The following is a 19,958-nucleotide window of genomic DNA, read 5'->3' on the forward strand; positions in this document are numbered from 1 at the left end:
ATCAAAAACTCGGCCAAATCTTTTCAAATAATCTTTTGCCACTGATGTAAGATACTTTCTGATGTATTTTGGTCTTATTCGAACTCCCATAAAGGAAGTAAAAAGTGACGTGAGAAAAATATTCTTTACGGATTCAAAATGGATTAAAAATCAAATTCTTATAACTCACTTTAGTTATATATTTCGACAACTTATACGCGGCTGGGGAATAACAAGTCTATTCTTTTGTCAGTTGTTTCGCCTAACATCTTCGAACCGGATAAACCAATTTAGAAAAAACAATGGTACGATGACATCTTGCCAAGTCATTGATAGCATTTACAGTTACAATTGGTCAAGTGAAAGGGAAGAAACTGTCACCAAGATCCCATACCTCAATATTTTACTGAAAGAGCAGAATAATTTTTTTTATTCAATTCTTTCTTTGCATACTTACAAAATTTAATGTTTCACATAATTCTCCTCCCAAGCAGTGGTGTATGAAAGGTGAAATTCTCTTAGTAGTCATGAATTACCGGTGTGGGAGAGCTATAAAACACTTTGCAGTAGTTATATTATTAATAAAAATATTCGTAGAATATAGAAGAGTTTGTTTCTTATTATTTCACAATATAAAATCGTTGGAAATAATACTATTAGATTATATTATAAATAAGAAATTATAAATATTAGGTTACTAATTTGATTTTATTACAGTTTATGTTTACTTCTTTTAATCGTGTTGATTTTTGGGACATAATTTCTGTCTTTTCGAATGGTATTTTGAGGCCAATTTTATTTGCAATGGTTTAAAATTATAATACTGTATTTTCGTTTGGAAACGGGTTATTGTAGAATCCAAAAGGTGTTTACTATTGATAATCTTAACTTCCCTTGTAATTTGTATATGTTCATTGAATAGGTTAAATTCTTTTAATATTAAATCGATATCATGTTCATTTGCACGTACAATAATTTTATCTACGAATCTTTTATTGAATGAGGTAGTTTTATTTAATTTCTCCAATACTTTCTAAATATGTGCATCGTAAAGGTTTCAATATACAGGAAATAGCAATCAGGCTATATAAAGACATAATTTCTAAAGAGGAGTCATGTATGAGTAGGAGATGTATTAAAACAAGGATGGGGATAAAATATTGTTATCTAGGATCGGTAGACCAGTTAATTTCTTAGTACCGAAGAGAATAATACATAGAAAATTATGGCAGAGATGATTTATGGAAAAAAGAAAATAAACCATAGCTACATTTCAATAACTACACATATCATTTCCATTCATCTGGTATAGACGGTTTACGACGGTATTGGAGGTGTGAACAACGAAACTCCTGCAACGCATTAAGATGGATTAATGGTTGTGAACTTGAAGATATACAAGTACAGAATTATCGGTGTAGTCCCGCAGGGGTCTGTACTCGGACCCCTACTTTGGAACATCTTCTATGATGAAATTTTCCGACTTCAATTCCCGCCGGGGGTGAATGTCGTAGGATACGCGGACGACATCTCGCTACTAGTGGAGGCCAGTACCTTAGATGAAGTGGTGGACAAGGGAAATATTACCTTAGAAATAGTGAATGAATGGCTCGTCAACAACATTTTGGAGGTCTCTCCTTCCAAACGCAAGGGTATCCTCTTCACCGGTAGGAGGATACTCAGAAGATTAAATCTGCGCCTGAGAGGAGAGGCAATTGTCGAGGTGGAAAGGGCTAAATATCTAGGGGTGTTACTGGATAAACACCTCAAATACTCCAGCCATGTGGCCATGATCTGCGACAGAGTGTAAACAACAATCCGTGCCATGCGAGGTCTCTTCGCGGAACAAGGAATTCTACGTGCGTCGAAGAGGCGACTTATCACCTCGGTGATAACGTCGTCTCTGTTGTACGCCGCCCCGGTATGGGCTGATGCGGTTATTGTCCAGCGCAACAGAAGTCATAGGAAGTCGCTTCTGGGGGTAGTTTCGGGGTACCGAACGTTATCGTATGATGCACTGTGCGTGCTTTCTTCGGTGCCCCCGATAGAATTGCAGATTAAAGGACGAAAACTAAGGGCGTCCGGTGTAGCCAAAGATGAGGCCAGTTCTATTATACGAGAACAATGGAAGGTGGCACGGGCGGGTTCAGCAGTGGCCGCATGGACAAGAAGAATTATCCCGGACCTGGATGCTTGGCTGGTTCGCTCTCATGGCGAATTAGATTACCACACAACGCAACTCATGTCGGGACATGGTGTGTTTGAACAATACCTGCATAGGTTTGGCAGGAGAGAGTCACCGATCTGTTGTTACTGCGATGCGGTTGACGATACCGAACGCACTATTTTTGAGTGCAGACGATGGGAGGAACAACGTATAAATGCAGGACTGATGCGTACCCGACCGGAGCAGCTCTCGGAGTGGCTCTTGTCTATGTCCGGAAACCGGAATAATTTTGCAATATTTGCAAGAACAGTTATCAGAATAAAAGAAGATAAGGCAAGACGACTGGGATACTGAGGGGTGTAGTTTATAGTAGGGCTGGGCGGACAGCCCCGTTCCTGAGGGCTCACATGCCCTGGTATGTGGGTTCCCGTGATGGAGCGGGGCTTCTGGGGTCCGTTAGGTGCGAATGAATGAAAAGACCGAGACCCGGCCGGCGGTGTGGGTTCCCGGATACGCTTCGTACCGGCTCCTGCGCCGTCGGTTTGAGGGTGGCGAAAGGAAAGACCGAGACCCGGTCTCAGGCGGGGGGGGGGGGGGCTGGGAACGGCATAGCCGGGCCTGGTTCTTACGTCGGAGATTAGAAGCAGGTAATTAAAAGATCTGGAAAGGACACGTCCCCGAGTCGAGTATACTTAATTGGATGTCCGGCTCGGGGATGTAGGGAAAAAAAGTACAGAAAGATGATACGAGAGATCATCAGCATGAACAGGTGTGCAAGGGGAAGTAAGGGACAACTTAAAGGGCCGCGCAGAAAGAAATCTACATAAGTAAATCGGTTCGAAATTAGTCTGTGAGGGCGGTGAATGTTAGGAGAAATCTGCGGTATTGAAGAGTGAATGTGTACTGTTATTTGTTTAAATCGGCTGTTTTATTCCGATTCAATAATTACGGAAGAAATCTGTGAGAGCGGTGCATGTGAAGAATAAACTGCGTTATTGAACAGAAAACGGTGTTGTAATTGGTTTTGTTTTTATCGGCTTACATATTCTGCATAGATAACTACGAAAGTAATCTGTAAGGGCGGTGAATGTTAAGAGTAATCTTTGGTATTGATGAGTGAATGTGTGGTCATCGGTCTAGATTTTATCCGCTTCCTATTTTAATAAGATAGTTCGGTAGTAAACTAAGAAGGTGATGAACGGTAAGTCTAGTCTGCGATATCGAGGAATGAATTTGTATTGTCATTGTTTTATTTTCGTATTCTAATTAATTACGGAATTAATCTGTGAGGGCGGTGAATGTTTAGAGTAATCTGCGGTATTGAAGAATAAATGTGTGCTGTCATTGGTTTTGTTTATATCGGCTTATATAATCTTATTCTGATTAAATAGTTACGGAATTAATTTGTGCAGGTGGTGAGGGGTATGCGTTTTAATTCATGGAATTTTAAAAAGATTTTATTTAATCACTTTTTTTGTTGTTGATGATATTTGATACATGATAACTACCCACCTTGTAGTGGAAAAAATTTGTTTGATTTGGTTTTTATCCTAACGTTTTTTATCTAGAGTAAATAGACCATTTTCTTATTTGCCAATAGCTGAAAACAGCCATTTTCGTTACATTTTTCATAAGCTGTAGCATTTTGTTTACATCATACAGAGGTTACAAACAAATTTTTGGAAACAGTAAAGGCGGTACTTCATCGTAATGTACTCAAAATTTACTTTGTTTCATAACCAAATCTTAAGTTTATCGAAATTACGTTTACAAATTGTTGTTGTTTTTCAAATTTTGGACCCAAAATAAATAGCGAAGGGCTTAGGATAACAAGTCGGGTTTTTATATTTTAACTCTTAGGTACTAGTAGTACTTTAAAAAAAAAAGAAGTAAAAAAAATATGTTTTTACTCTTTTCTTTTTTTTTTTAAATTCCCCAAGACTACCAGCCCACGCTAAAAATCTTAACACAGTCCCCTCAGGGTGTCGTGGCAGCGCAGTCTGCCCGCCCTAGCTCGTACTTCTACAAGGTTAATGTAAAATTTTATGTAGCACAAATATATGTTCTAGGTAATATGGTTTAACTGAATAATATAAAACTTTACGTAATTTTATCTTAAAATGTTTTTTTTTATTGAAAGTTTTTTTTATACTGTCAGACTTCGGAATGTCACAGAAAATGTTTACGATTATTTCACATCACCTGCTTTGTCGATACGGTATTTATAGCTGCGATCTTTTTTTTTTTTCTGAATTTTTATGGGCATCGACTGCTAAGGTCATTAGCCCTCGTCACATTCTTTAAAAGAAATTATTATCTCCATCAGGATCGTCATATGTAAGGGTGTAAAGGGCCCTTACATTTTATTTAAAAACACAAACTTCACAATAAACATTAAGACGTAAAAGACAAGGACAATCACAAACACTTACGGGGTGTAAAGAGCCCCGATATTAAAATTTGAGATAAGGTTCTCAAAAGACCATGAAATTAAAAATTCAACTTATCAATACCATTTCTTTCTTTATATATATATAAAACTACCGCTTAGAGATTCTTTTATCACAGCTTTGAACTTTCATTTTATAGACTTTTAACAAGTCCACTGGCGTGTAAAAATGCAACTATATTTTCTTCATTTCCATTATCCAGATCAGCACTAATATTATTTCTAAGACGGAACCTCTTTCTGAGGTCCTCATATATGGTACACTCTTCTATCAGATGCTTGATTGTCAGTGTTTTATTACAAACATCGCACATTGGTCTCACTTCGCCGGTTAACAAATATAAATTTTTTAATCGCGTGTGACCGATTCTAAGTCTGGTCACCGCTACTTGTTCACGACGAGTCAACTTAAAGTCGCTTTTCCATTTATAAGGAGAAGTTTTTACTGAGTTTAATTTTGTATTTAAACTCCTCCATTCAGCATTCCACTTGTTTTTTACTATGTTTGTTAGTCGGTTTTTAACATCTGCCACTCTTACAGGAAATGCATCCAAATCATCGCAGACTGTTGCCTTTCTGGCAGCTTCGTCTGCGATTTCATTACCTGTAATACCAGTATGCCCCGGAGTCCATACAAATACGCATCGCTGTCCTCGTTGTTTTAGAACGTATAAAATGGACAGGATGTTTGCAATTAGGACATCCTTAATGTTCTTGTTCCGAATTGCGACTAGTGCACTTAAAGAATCGGAACATATTAGCACTCTCTCTTCGCAATATTGTTCAGTGTAGCGAAGAGCTTGCTGAATTGCAGTGAGTTCTGCCGTGTAGACACTGGCCACATCTGGCAGTTTCCAAAAGTGGGCTTCTCCATTACATATATTGAGCATCCAACACCATGGTCAGTTTTAGAACCGTCAGTATAAATTCTAATATGTTCTTCGTAAGTACTGACGGTTGCCAAAAATTCCTGTTGGAAGATCACTGCTAGTTTCTTTTTTATTTCTCCTTGAGAGAGATCCAAACTTGTATTTACCGCTGGCAAGAGCCATGGCGGTATTTCTCTAGTAGAAATTGCCAATGTATCTGGAAAGGCAATTTCGTATTTACTTCTTAATTCGTGGTACCTAATTCCGGCTGGTCTGGAATAGGTAGCACGACGTTCGTATAATGCAGCCATAGGATGGTTATTGAAAAGTTTATTATTTATATGGACAGGATAAGCCCATATATTTGCTGCGTATCTTAGTAAAAGGATCTCTCTTCTATAATGTAGTGGCATTATTCCGGCTTCAGACATCAGACTAGCAGCCGGACTTGTGCGGAAAGCACCAGTTGCACACTTATTCCGCTATTATAAACTACGTCTAACTTTTTTAAATGCGACTTTCTAGCGGATGAATATACGATACATCCGTAGTCTAGTTTAGATTGAACCAATGCTTTATACAATCTCAATAATGTCTCTTTGTCTGAGCCCCAATTTAGGTTCGATAGACATTTTATAATGTTTAGGGCTCTTTTGCATCTATCACTCAAGTCCTGTATATGTAATCCCCATGTAAGGGATTTATCCAATACTAGTCCTAAATATCTTACATTGTCATTATATTGTATTGGATTATCATCAATTGTCAACGCAGGACTTTGATGAGGAATTTTCTTCCTACAAAAGTGTAGACAGCACGTTTTTTCTAGTGAGAATTGGAATCCGTTATTCCTTGCAACTTCATTTAGAGCATTGATCGCTCGTTGCAATTTGTACCTCACCATAGCAGTCTTGTTGCTGGCATACACAATTGCCAGATCATCAACATAGACGCTTTTGCTGATTTCTACTGGAATGGCTAATATCAATTTATTAATGGCAATGGTAAACAAGGTACCGCTCAACGGCGAACCTTGTGGTATGCCATTTTCCAAATTTCTTACAGATGAATATTCGCTACTGATTCGTACTTGGAAAGTACGGTCATTCATATAGTTGCTCAGTAAGACTGGCAGGTTGCCACGAATGCCCCATTCATGTATCTGGAGCATTATACCATGACGCCAGGTCATATCGAAAGCCTTCTGAAGGTCAAAGAAGACTCCGACACAATGTTTCCTTGTAATGAAGCTGTTAAGCTTAATTAACGTCCTCTAAGCTGATCATTTGATCAGTGATAGAATGGTATTGCCGAAAACCTGCTTGATACGGTGATATCAGGTTTTCTTTTTCCAAAACCCAGACGAGTCGATTATTAATCATTTTTTCAAATATTTTTCCCATAGCGCACGTCAAGGAAATAGGACGATAGCTATTGGGGTCTGTTAAATTTTTATTTTTCTTTGGTATTGGAACAACATGAGCTTTTTTCCACTGCTGCGGGTACATTCCATCCCGCCATATTTTATTATAAAGTTCTAATAATCTACGCTTTGCAGTGGTATTCAGCTGCCTGATCATATTATAATGGATTTCATCCGGACCAGCAGCTGTGTTACCTGATTTTTCCAACGCTTTCGCGAATTCTTCCATTTTAAATGGTACATTATATGAGTAATTATACTCAGTTCTGAAGTTTAGTAGACCTTCAAGTTGTTCTTTTTTAGTACGAAAATCTTCTTCGTAGTTGGCCGTTCTGCTGGCCTTTTCGAAGTGATTGGATAACAGCTCTGCAATTTCATATGGAGTGTCTTTTATTTCATCTTCATCTTGAAGGCTAATTATGGGAGCAAAATCATTACGCCCACAAATCGCCTTCACTTTCCTCCAAACATCTGCTGCAGTAGTAGTTTTGTCGATGGATGACACGTATTGCTGCCAGGATCGTTTCTTTGAGTCTATCATAAGACGTTTTGCATACGCCCTGTATTTCTTAAAGGCAACAAGATTTTCTATGCTAGGACGCTTCTTAAAGGCGTTATACGCCCTTTTCTTTCTTTTTATAGCTTCACTTATTTCATCGTTCCACCATGGAACGGGTTTCTTCGTAAGTTTCCCAGATGTTTTGGGAATATATCTCGATTCCGACTCAAGTATTGCATTTGTTATGGCGTCGACATCGTCCCCGATTACTCCATTTGTTTCTGGGAGTATCGTTCTAGCTGTGAAGCTCGTCCAGTCTGCCTTATCAAATAACCATCTTTTAGAGATGTGATATGTTTTTCTTGTAATATCAGTTACAATTTGCACCGCGAAATGATCGCTTCCATGCAAATCGTCTATGACATGGAAGCTGTACCTCGGTTAGGACGTCGATCCATCTCTGGCATTGAAAAAGGTTCCCGATCCGTCGTTTAAAATAATAAGTTCTGAATTCATCAGCAACCCTTCCAGTTCTCTTCCGCGGGGATCTACTCGATCTGATCCCCAAAGAGAATTATGAGCATTAAAGTCACCCACCAGTAAAACAGGTGGGGGAAGCTCGGAAATTAGTCTTGCTATGTCATCCTTATTCCAATCAAAATACGGCAAGTATATGCTGCAGACAGTGACCTGGAGCGGACGCTTCATTCTAACGACGACCGCTTGTAGGTTTGTGTTTAGAACAACCGCTTCGGTGGTAGCTCTAGTTGATGTTAATATGGCTACTCCACCTCTAACTCTTAGATTTGGCGGTTGATCTCGCCGGAATATATTGAATCCTCTTAATTTAAAATTTTCATTTCGGCGGAAATGCGTTTCTTGCAGACATATACAAATCGGGTCTACATCATGTACCAAGCGTTGGAGCTCATGGATGTTTGAAAAACATCCATTGATGTTCCATTGTACTATCGACTCGCTGATTTTAAATTATATTATAGCCTAGGTTTTCCCTTCGGCCATCCTTTTTTTCTTTTCTTCTCCATCTTACGAACAGCATCGTGTTCGCGGAGAAGGTCGTCGCCCGTAAAGCTTCCGGTCTCCGAATCGGAGACCACCGAAGCCGCCGACGACGACGGGCATGGATCGGCACTGGTTACAGAAGCCGATTGTGGGGCGGCAACTTGGCCAACCCCAGACACGGGGGTCGCACCGGTCACCGCCTGTGGAAGGGGGGACACTCGTCCCCCCTGTGAAATTTTTTGTGGCCTCTGAGGCTTAGAGGCCACTTCAGTTACAGGAGGCTTGGGAGCCTCCGTAACAGACTCTGTAGCTGTCACTTTCTTCTCATCAACTAAAATCTCACTAAGACGGACTTGGATTTCAGGTTTAGTGTCCGTTTTTTTCTGTACTGGAGCGACTTTCTGTTTTGGAGATGTGTCTTCAGGAGGCTGTACAATTATTCTTGGCTTAACAGGTTCTTTAGTGCTGAGAGGCTTCATTTTATTTTCAATTATCCTCTCAATTAAGCCAGCCAAGGTAGGTGCGAGTTTGTTGATGATTGCACTCTCATCAACAGCAACTGGAGCAGGAGCAGGGACAGCAGCCGCAGCCTGAGCATAGGTTGTTGTTGCTCTAGGTCTGCGGGCGTTTACGATCTTCTTAGCTTCAAAGTAGCTGACCTTTTGCAGGGTTTTTACTTCCTGCACAGTCACTTCGTCTTTGTATACAGGACAGTTCCTGGATCTACAGGAATGCTGTCCTCTGCAGTTTATACAGGTAGTTGGCTCCTTACACGGCTCTCCTTCATGAACTTCATCACCGCACACGCATATTTGCGGCCTCTCACACCTAACAGCGGTGTGTCCAAAGCGTTGGCATTTAAGGCATCGTATTGGTTGCGGGACAAATGCCCGCACATCCAACCGATGTATGCCCGCTCTTATCTTCTCCGGCAAAGTAGGCCGGTTAAATGTAAGAACATGGGATGCTGAAGGTAGGACTTCGCCATTCCTTCTCATGTTCAACCTCCGACATTCTAATACTCCCTGCGGCGCTAATTCTTCTACAATTTCCTGCTCCGTGCAGTTAAGAAGATCCCGACAGACCACAACACCCCTTGAGGTGTTGAGCGTGCCGTGGGGATCAACACGTATAGCTAGTTCTCCAATTTTTTTAAGACCTAGGATCTTCTGAGACTGTATATCATTTACAGTCTCTACATGAAGTCCCGTGAAAGTTTTCCTAATTTCCTTAACAGGGCCTCCAGCACATTTTGTTATTTCTCGAGCAATGTGGAATGGACTCACCTTCGAGAAATTACCGTCTTCTTTTGTAATAACTACGTATTTTGGCTTTGGAACGTTGCTTTTGAAGAAAGCTTTTTGCAAGCTTTTCCTAGCCTCAACTTCAATTTTACGAGATTCTGCGCTCTTTCTCCGTTTTGCCTCAGGCGAAACGGCTGGTTCTAGACGAGGGTGTTTGCGTGAACCCTCTGCCACGTTTGGTTGTTCAGTTTGCATGAACGATTAATCCCTGCTGTAGTAAGGCTAGCCGCCGGGGTACACCCCCACTCCAGGGCTACCAATCCTGGAGGTCCGTTCCGGTACTCCGGTGGAACCGGCATATGTCCTGGCAGAGAGCGGATGCGCAGTCTCTGCACTGACTCCAGGCCCTTACACACCGAGGCTTTCAGGGCTCCCATGCCCCGAACAACATGGGCACCTTAACTACATGCTTGCCATCGCGGGGGGCATGTGGACAACGAAAGGTCTCCGTTACACCTGCAAATAACTTCGACCGTGGCCGCCACATCGCCAGCTCTAAAGGCAGTATCAATCCTTTTCCATAATCAGTGAAAATTTCGTATCTGCAGGTGGCCGCGAAATCCAGTCCTCTAATTCGGCCTGCAGATGAAAATCGGCCGAGAAAAGTATATCCGAGAAACAATACTAGGAACCCCGTTGGCCAGCTATATGTAATGTACGTGAGTACAGCTGTTGCCGCCCTGGATGTGGAACGTAGATGTTGTGTTCCGGACGTGGGGATTATCTACCTCAGGGCAACTGCGGTCTTTTTCTCTGTTATCATTTTCATTTAGGAAACTGAACTTCATTTAATACATCGAGTTCAAACTCCAAGAGGGATAACAAACAGTCTTATGTTACTAATAATATTTTACGTAGAAATATATAATGCCGGTTACAGTAACATACATCTAGAATAAAGCATTGAAATAGATTTAACTACGTAATTATGTATTATTTTTTTAAATTATAGTTTATTTATGTTTTCAGTATCGTAAATGTGCAATACTTTAACCGTTAGAGCCTCAAGGTAACGATATATCGTACACGAGTGGTTGTGCTAAAAGTCTCACCCGTACGATATATCGGTATGTAGTTTTTATGTTCATATATTTCTTTACGTTACTGCTAGATCGCTCGTATAGTATCTTTTCTTAAAGCTTACTTTTCGTAGATATCGATAGTGTAGGTTGTTTTCATTTTAGATACGTATTTTAGAGAATAATCGATTTCAAACTTTCGATAATTTCAAATGTAAACAGAAGTTTGTTCCGTGCATTCACGGTTATGTTTTGGTTACCCCGTCCGTTTATAAGGGATTATTTTTTGATATTATATTATTTTATGAAATTAAGAGTTTCAATTATAGTGTTAGTTGTAGTTTTAGTTACCGTGATCCGTAAAATATCAGATTTATTCGTTAGTTCGGTGTTTTTTTTTTTTTACAATGTCCAGTTGTTTGTGAAAGAAACCAACAGATCAGCAAATCAATATTTAAATGCAAATAGAAATAGGCTGTTTGAACCGTACCGAAAATGGAAAAATATTACCGTTTCTGAAATGAAAGGTTTTATAGCTTGCATACTGAATACGGGGATAATTAGAAAGATTAGAGTTACTGGAGTACAATATCGTCACAAGCAACCCCTTGGTTTGGTAAAATGTTTTCAGCGCACCATTTTAGAATTATTTTGAAATTTCAAAGCATAAATGATACAAAAAAAAATGGCAACACAAGTTTCAATAACTCTGTAAATAATATGAATTTTTAAGTAAATTTTTTATTTATTTTGTTCAGTAATAAGTTTAGTTTTTAGAAACAGTGATAGATTAGATATAAATTGCAAGGATTTTTTTCAAATAAAGAACAAATTCAGTATTTTTTTTTTTAATGAAAAAAGTCGAATTTTATTTTTTAAATAATTAATCAAGGGTGTAACACCATTTTGGATCGCAGCGAGTAATTACATTTTTTTTTTTCATAATTTTATCGTGTATATTGTTATTTCTGTGGCATTTCTACCAAACATCTACTTTTTCTGAAAAACGTGCTCGAGGCTTTTAACTAGTACTTACAAAATAGGCTTGAGGCCGAAAGGGTTAATTCAACATGTCTTTTTACAGTTATAGTAATAATGTCGATGAGTTCCAACGGTTTCACTTTTCTCTTATAAAACTTAGAACAGATGGAATTTGACTAACATCATGGAGGAACTCCACACAGGGAAATGGACAAATTAATCGTATATATTAATTTATCGTATAACTTGTAATACGTTTTATACTACGCGGTTACTCATCTAAAATCATTTATAATATTAAAATACATCCATTGTCGTTGTAACCTTTCAATTATTCAGAATTTTAGAATACAGCTTTTTTTCTAGATTAACTACCAAATTACCTACTTCGAATTCTTTGTAACACAGTCAGTTTTCCTCTTTTCATATTCTGTTTAAGAAACTGCTGAGCAGTAGGAACAACAACTTTAAAATCCTAATTACATGATTCTAGGTACACAAGATTGTACAACAATATTTACATATATAAAGATACTTGATAACAAAATTGACGTGACTGTTAGAATGATTATTATTAAACATTATAGTTATTAATTTATTTATAATTATTTAATTATATTAATTGAATACGTAATACATTTATTTTTCATTTAATATCGATAATTATACAATAATGATCATAAATTAATAATGATAATAATGCTCACAGTCACGTCACTTTTGTTACACTGTAAAAAATTATCGGATCATATTATTCGTATAATTTATTTTTGTATTGTCAATTACTATAATATTTGTGTAACTTATTTAAATAACTCAATTATTACTGATGTTCTTGTGTAAAAAGTGAAGTCAACGAAGGTCATATTACATTTTTCGCCTTCTGACAATAATTCTGAGATTTAAAAAAAAAATGTAAATGAAACCTGAAAAAAATCACAGCGCATGAATGGACTGAAAGGAAAAATGTAAACGACTGGAAAACAAAATTCACAAGTCAAAAATCACATGTTGAATAACTTTTTTTATTGTACATAAAATGTATAATACACACAATTAAATTTTCTTATTATCTAATACGTAATTTAAAACTAAATTATGTATTTTGTCAAAAACAAAACAACGGTAAAAAGAGTTTTACAACAAAAATGAAAAAAATACACGTTAATAAATAAAATAAATTTTGTATAATATTTCAATAGGTTTCCCTTGTGTATCCGGCAACTGTGAAATACTGTCCAAATCTGTAAAATTGATTACAATTCCTGTCTTTTCCGGTGTAAATTTCCTGAAAAAAAAATTAATATTTATAATCGATTACTTAAAATAAATTAACTATATTTCGTATAAGTTAAGTATTATAATATAAAACTAGTAAGACAATACTTAATCTTTTTGTAGTTTCATGTTTAAATGCAAATAACAGGTGTTTCAAAACGAACGCTACACCTTTGTTTGATGACTTCAATTTATTACAAAAATATTAACGCTAATAAAATACTTATACAATACCTTTAATAACTTTACAATAGATGTTCGAAATGATTTCCTGTGATCCCGATGCAGGTTTGTACGTTTCATAACATTTGCAGCCGCTTTACCGCATTCTTAGTTCAAACTTTACTAAGTTTGAACTAAGAATGCGTTGGAATTTGATTCGTGTAACGGTAAAAATATTAAAGTATTTATAAATTCAAGCTGTTATACGTACGAGGATTTAGAGGTGATCGGATGTTGATGTACGAAATTTTTGTCGATTTTAAACAATTGTATTATAAATTGACCGATTCCCCATATACGTTTTCAGACTGTAAAAACAAATATCCCTTGTACGTGATTGAATGTTCGCGACAGGATGAATCAATAAAAATGGGCGTTATTGATTTGAAAATTAATATTGAAGTTGAAGAGAATTTTAAACTAAATACAATCGCGTATTGTTTATTAATATATGAAAATGTAGTGTTCTCATTCAGTTTATCAAAACAAATGTAGTGTAGTTTTTTATGATAACCACATTGGATCGAAATAACTAATAAACTGTAAGCGACCAATCACTGAAGACTTGGTGTTAAACTGTCCAAATTCAGTGAGGCAAGTATGGAACGGTTAGTTAAGTTGCTAGGGCAGTTTATTAAGCATTTCCTGGAGCGGATATCAAGTTTGTTAAAAAGTTATGCTTCCGATTGGTTTTCTTTTTTTTGTACAGAATTTTCAAAAACGAAATTGTAAATAAACAACCACCATTGATTCTTTTACCGTTAGTTATCATGAAGCGAGTCATTATTGAGCTTCAATCTCGTCGTTAAAAATATATGAGACTCAAGGTCTCAGCATACTTAGCATTCCGCAATAAGAATATATATTATATTTTCGGAGAATATATGTCGGCGCTAGAAACAAATCCCTACAGAAAACATTAAATTCTGTAAATCTGAAGTTCATCTAATGTTCATTTTTTACCGATGCATTTCCAAAATAAATATAAAAAAATCAAAAGCATTTTATTCTTAATGAAAAGGAAGTAAATATTGTAATTTTAATTTTTGTAATTTATTAATAGTAATCAGGAATAGATCATAAAAGACTGATTCCTCGTTAATGTACAAATGAAAATAATGCCCGAAAGTAGTAATAAACAACTTATTGTTTAGAATCTCTTTGCCCGAGGTTATAATAAAAAGACAATTTACAGTGTAGAATCTTCTTCGTGTTTTCTTTTCGTAGGCGTACTACAGTTTTGCCAGTTTCTTTCTGTTCCTGCTTCTGCTTCAGTCACGGTTGTTTAAAAATAAAATCTAGGGAATGATAAAATTGTATAAATTATAAAATGTTAAAACACATACCCTTTGAATAACACGACAGAATAATTCCATATTTGAATAATGACAGAAAAAGCCACCGAGAAGGATGACTTACTGAAAATAAATTAAAACACCCGACTTTCTTATAGCCCAGATAGACTTGAGACTGTGCAAACAAAAAAAGTCGAAATAACCAAATACACAGAAAATAATATCCCAACATAATGACCAAAAAATCTTTGTTAGGTTAAATATTCACTTTTGTCTGAATTTACAGAAGGCATTTACAACGAAGCATCGATAAATATTGAAGACAAGCGCTTAGCTAATGCAAATAAAGTTCTTAGTCGATTGGGAATGCCAACACCCACCCGAGCTGCGATTGCTTCATTTGATGTCGATTTACGCCGTGAACAAAGTTACAACATCGGTGATCTTCAGTCATATGTCCGATCAAACATTCCCAAATTAACCCAAGTTATTTATGATCGCATAATGCAAATGATAAATGACGGAGTTGGGGGGGACCTTCTTCTTGGATGCGCCAGGAGGAACTGGGAAAACATTCCTCATTAGATTGATTCTAGCAACGGTTCGATCAAAAAATGACATAGCCTTAGCTCTTGCTTCGTCTGGAGTAGCTGCGACATTGTTACCAGGTGGAAGGACTGCGCATTCAGCTCTGAAGTTGCCATTAAACGTGCAAATCATCGAGACACCCGCGTGCAATATTTCCAAAGCATCCTGTATGGGAAAAGTATTACAAAAATGTAAACTCATTGTTTGGGATGAATGCACGATGGCACATAAAAAATCGCTTAAAGCTCTTGATCGATCGTTACGAGATTTGCGTGGAAACGTTCAACCGTTCGGGAATGCTTTGATATTGCTCGCAGGAGATTTTAGGCAAACATTGCCTGTAATTTCTCGATCGACACCAGCAGACGAAATAAATGCTTGCCTGAAATATTCAACACTGTGGCGACACGTACGTACATTGCAGTCGACTACGAATATGCGTGTCCAGTTGTAGAATGATCCATCAGCTGAGGTATTCTCACGAGTTACTGGACATTGGAAACGGACAGCTGCCAGTCGATGAGACGTCTAGACGAATATCATTTCCTGATAATTTTTGTAATTTAGTAACATCGAAAGAAGAACCGATCAAAAAGTATTTCCTGATATTCAAATTAATCATAGAAATCACGATCGGCTCAGTGAACGAGCTATCCTTACCGCAAAGAATAAGATGTCTATCGACTTAATAATGTTATTCAATCCGGCATTCAAAGTGAGGAAATTACATATAAGTCGATAGACACCGTTGTGAAAGCAGATGAAGTAGTTAATTATCAAACGGAATTTTTAAACTCACTTGATCTGCCAGGGATGCCACCACACAAATTAAAATTGAAAATAGGCGTGCCAAATTATCCTGTTGCGGAATATTAATCGGCCAAAACTCTGCAACGCCACACAGTTAAGAAATTGATGAATAACGTAGTGGAAGCAACGATTTTAACGGGGCCTTTCAAAGGTGAAGATGTCCTCATTCCTCGAATACCCATGATCCCGACCGATACACCATTTCAATTTAAAAGATTGCAATTCCCAATTCGATTGGCATTTGCAATCACAATCGATAAAGCTCAAGGTCAATCTTTAGAATTGTGCGGTTTAGATTTAGATGCGGATTGCTTCTCACATGGACAACTGTATGTGCGTGTTCCCGAGTCGGCAAACCAGATAGCCTTTATATCTACGCAGACAGTGGAAAAACAAAAAAATATTGTATATCCACAAGTATTGCAAAATTAAACTTCTATGAAACGTACGCTTTGTTTTGTTTCTCATTTCTATCCATGCAACCACAATGTGCCACACTGAAGCGTGGCAAGTACAGCTAGTATCTTATAATTATAAAAAAAGAAAACAAAACAGATCAAATTTTGTACAAATTTATAAATATAAATAAACTAAAGAATATTAAGAAATTATCACAATGTTGGTTAGTGAATTGTGAACGTGGCTGTAAATTTTCCACCCCAAAAAATTTTTTACCCCCGACCTCAAATTTGAAGGGATACATTTTACCTACCCCCCCCCCAAAAAACCCCAAAAACCAACCACCCCACCCCACCACCAAAAAATATCGAGTGGGGGCTCAAATTCTCAGGAATTTTACCCTCTTTCATTATCTGGTGAGATCTCCTTCCTAGAAGGGCTGAGCCTCCTAAGGAAATGGAATTTGAGGCTTCCTTTAGAAGATCTAAGAAAACGATTAGATCACCCGTCATTACGCCGTCAACTAGTACCGTTGATCACTAAGACTGGTGTGCCTGATAAGGGGCCCGAGGAGAAGCCTACAAAACGAAGAAAACTGCCTAGTAGTGATTCGAGCGAGGAGGCTGCATCGGAGATTGAAACATTAATTGAGGAGATAAAGGGACTTCAGAATCTGTGTAAAAGTCATCCCACGATTAAGATGACTATTACTTTGTCGCTGAAGAGAATCCTTAACCTTGCCAACGATGTTAAAGAAGTCACTGAGGATTTGGATGTCAAGAAAAATACGTCTGACAAATATACGCAAACGGTGAGAACTGATCTGGATACACTGCTGAGCATGTTAAAGTCCGGGACCATTGACGAATTTAAACAATTGCTTACTGGGAGATGGCCTAATCAGGCCTATGAAAGAGTGTCGGAGGAGAAGGGGTTACCTGACGAGGAGGATCCTCAACCCAAGGTATACATCCTGGACCTTACTGGAGATAAACGGACCCTCTTCGCGACTCATGTTTGTGGTATCTGGCCTGGGGCGAGGCTGAAGCTCAACAAGAGTGCTTTAGCCCCTGGTTCTGTAGAGATACTAGGTGAAGAGCTCACTTCGGTCGGCGATACCTTTTTTTGGCAGTGGGCGGTGAAGGAGAAGACATCGTCGACTGTCTTCTGCTGGGTCTTAATACGATTTATGCTGTGGAGAATCGCCCGTTGATTTTCTCTACAACTAAAGGGAAACTAGGGGCAATCGTTAAGAAGACTGGAGTATTGGGCCAGACGACGGTTGATTGACTGTATACTGTACCTCACCGGAGAACCGGATAAGTCTGCTAGACGTGATCAACCTAGAGCTACCACTGTGATTGTAAGACAGGAAGGAACGATTTATGCTGATTTATTACGCGCAAGGTTAAAACTTCTGTTGAGGATGCTATGGCTAAGAGTATACTCTCAGGAAGCCAAGGACAGGGTGAAGATATTGAAGTCCGGCTGATTGAAGGACACAAGGCGACTGCCAGCTTTGAGGAAAAGATTGCTGCTCAGACTCCTTATTTGGACGTTGAGGCGACTTAAGAGGAAGTACTGTTGGCCATGAATAAGAAATTGGGTGGTGACTCTACTTCGAGGGTTGCCTGAATGAGACCTGCCTTTGGCTGGACCCAGCATGCAACAATGATATTTTCGTCTGCTGAAGCAGCCAAATTGACAGCCAGTGCCCGTATCCTGGTGGGCTGGCAGTCCTGCCGAGTTGATTTGCTGAGGCCTTCTACCCATTGCTACCGATGCTGAGAGGATGGCCACATCATATAAATTTTAAATCCCGTTAAATACCGGTAGTTAAATCTTTTATTCACAAAGAAAGATGAATGTACATTCCTATTCAAATCAATTCGTTCCAGATATTTGTAGATAATCTCAATTATTGATGGTGATAAATTCATTCAAAACCATTTAAATGAGTTTAGAGAAACAAAATAAAAATTTTAAATAGATTTGTTAAATATGCCAGAAGACAGATAACCATAATTTCATGTCTTAGGAAGCAAAGCGCTTAAGGATTAGTCTAAAAAGTAAGTCGGTATAATTAATAGATTTGTTTTTACCGTGAAACTGTTGTCCCATCAGCAATAAATGCCTGAACGAAGATAAAATGAATTTCAGATAAGTATGAATTATGGTTGTATCTCAGATTATTCAAAGTCTTCTGAAGATTGCTTTGGAATGAAGAAACGCATTCTCTGAAAGCATTAGTGACAGAAGCAGTGAGAAAGAGGACACAGTAATGCAGACAAGAGATAAGTTCGAGAAATAATGTGTCAATGTGTGCGTGCTTGTGTGTAATTGTTAGAAGTAAAAATAAAAGTAGTGATTGAATACAGACAGCTACTCTGAATTCAATGTGGCTATTACCTTCACTTTAGCCAGAATAAAATATCTTCACTCATAAAGGAAATGCTTCCGTTTTCGAAACAATAATTTTAGTCCGGCCAAACAAAATTTAAATTTAATGAAAAAATATAGGATTAATAATAATGTTGTCTGTGTCATCTCTTCAAAAAAATCAAATGCCATCAAGTCATTCTTTGATGTAAGTAAAGATGCGTACAAGTATTGTTAATCGGTTAAACAAGAATTTGGATTACGCATTAAAAACAAGTAAAACCGGAAGAAAATGGCTAAGTATTAGCATAACGCAATACTGCACCAGCTGTAGCTAAGTTGTTTATTTTTAACAAGCGTATTTTTCATTGCTGAAGGAACAGTTCAACTTTCAACTCTTGGCTAGAATTTGCATATTTATGACAAAATAAAACTGGCTTTCAAATCATCCGGATCAGAGTAGGTATATAAATGAGCAATTAAAAAAAAAAAAAAATAATAAATAAATGGCTTCTAATATCACTGGTTTTTTATATATTCATTCATTTAATCGGTAATTAATTTTACTGTTTTGATTATAATCTAAAATTTGGTAAAAGAAGCTTATTTTTTCTTATTTATGAAAAGATTAAATTTGAAAACTACTTAATAACTACGCTATTGTAAATTATTTACATTTTTACAGTGCTAAATATTATTTTAATACTTCATAGTTTGACGCAATTTAACGATGAATTAAAAATATTTCATTTCCCTTTTAAGGTTAGACTAGTGATTAAATGAAAGATATAGATATCGGTTTTTAAATATGAAGACTCTTTTTGTATATTTAAAGGAAGAGTGAAATTTTTACGTGTTATTGTATTGTAGATTTATGTAGCGTACAGTAAATGACATTTTGAATATGAATTATACACACTAACGAAAATGCATTTATGCCTGTTTGGCACTGATCTTCACATATAAATGATAATTATTGTATAAAAACTTCAAGAAATGAAAATAAGCTAATAGTAGCAAAAAATAATGCATTTAAATTTTTATATAAAATTACATAAACAAGAGAAATTAAAAATAAAATTGATTTATTTTTTGGTAATTTTGTGGTACATTTAATTTATAAAAATGACTAATAGTATATTAGAGTTGCCAGGTAAAATAATTGTAGAGAACATATGATAAATAAAACGCTAAAATATCATTATAATTTACATTAATGTAAATGAAAAATATATTTAGTCGCCAAGTTTAAAAAATCAGCATTATTAATATTG

At 37.1% G+C, this 19,958-nt stretch overlaps 1 protein-coding gene across 5 annotated transcripts in view; it reads right to left on the reverse strand.

Moving 5' to 3' along the window:
• Positions 1–12,777: 12,777 nt before the first annotated feature.
• The window catches only part of LOC142332171 (deoxycytidylate deaminase-like), a 37,614-nt gene continuing 30,433 nt past the window's right edge, over positions 12,778–19,958 (reverse strand). For 2 of the 5 annotated variants that reach the window (XM_075378445.1, XM_075378444.1), the window contains one exon: positions 12,778–13,001. In XM_075378445.1, coding sequence (XP_075234560.1) covers positions 12,878–13,001 — 124 coding nt within the window. In that variant the 3' untranslated portion in view covers positions 12,778–12,877. The remainder of the gene's footprint in view (positions 13,002–19,958) is intronic. The other 3 variants (XM_075378447.1, XR_012758186.1, XR_012758187.1) reach the window with 3 other exon arrangements.

Source organism: Lycorma delicatula, chromosome 11, assembly GCF_047948215.1.
Source record: "Lycorma delicatula isolate Av1 chromosome 11, ASM4794821v1, whole genome shotgun sequence".
Taxonomy (NCBI): Eukaryota; Metazoa; Arthropoda; class Insecta; order Hemiptera; family Fulgoridae; genus Lycorma; species Lycorma delicatula.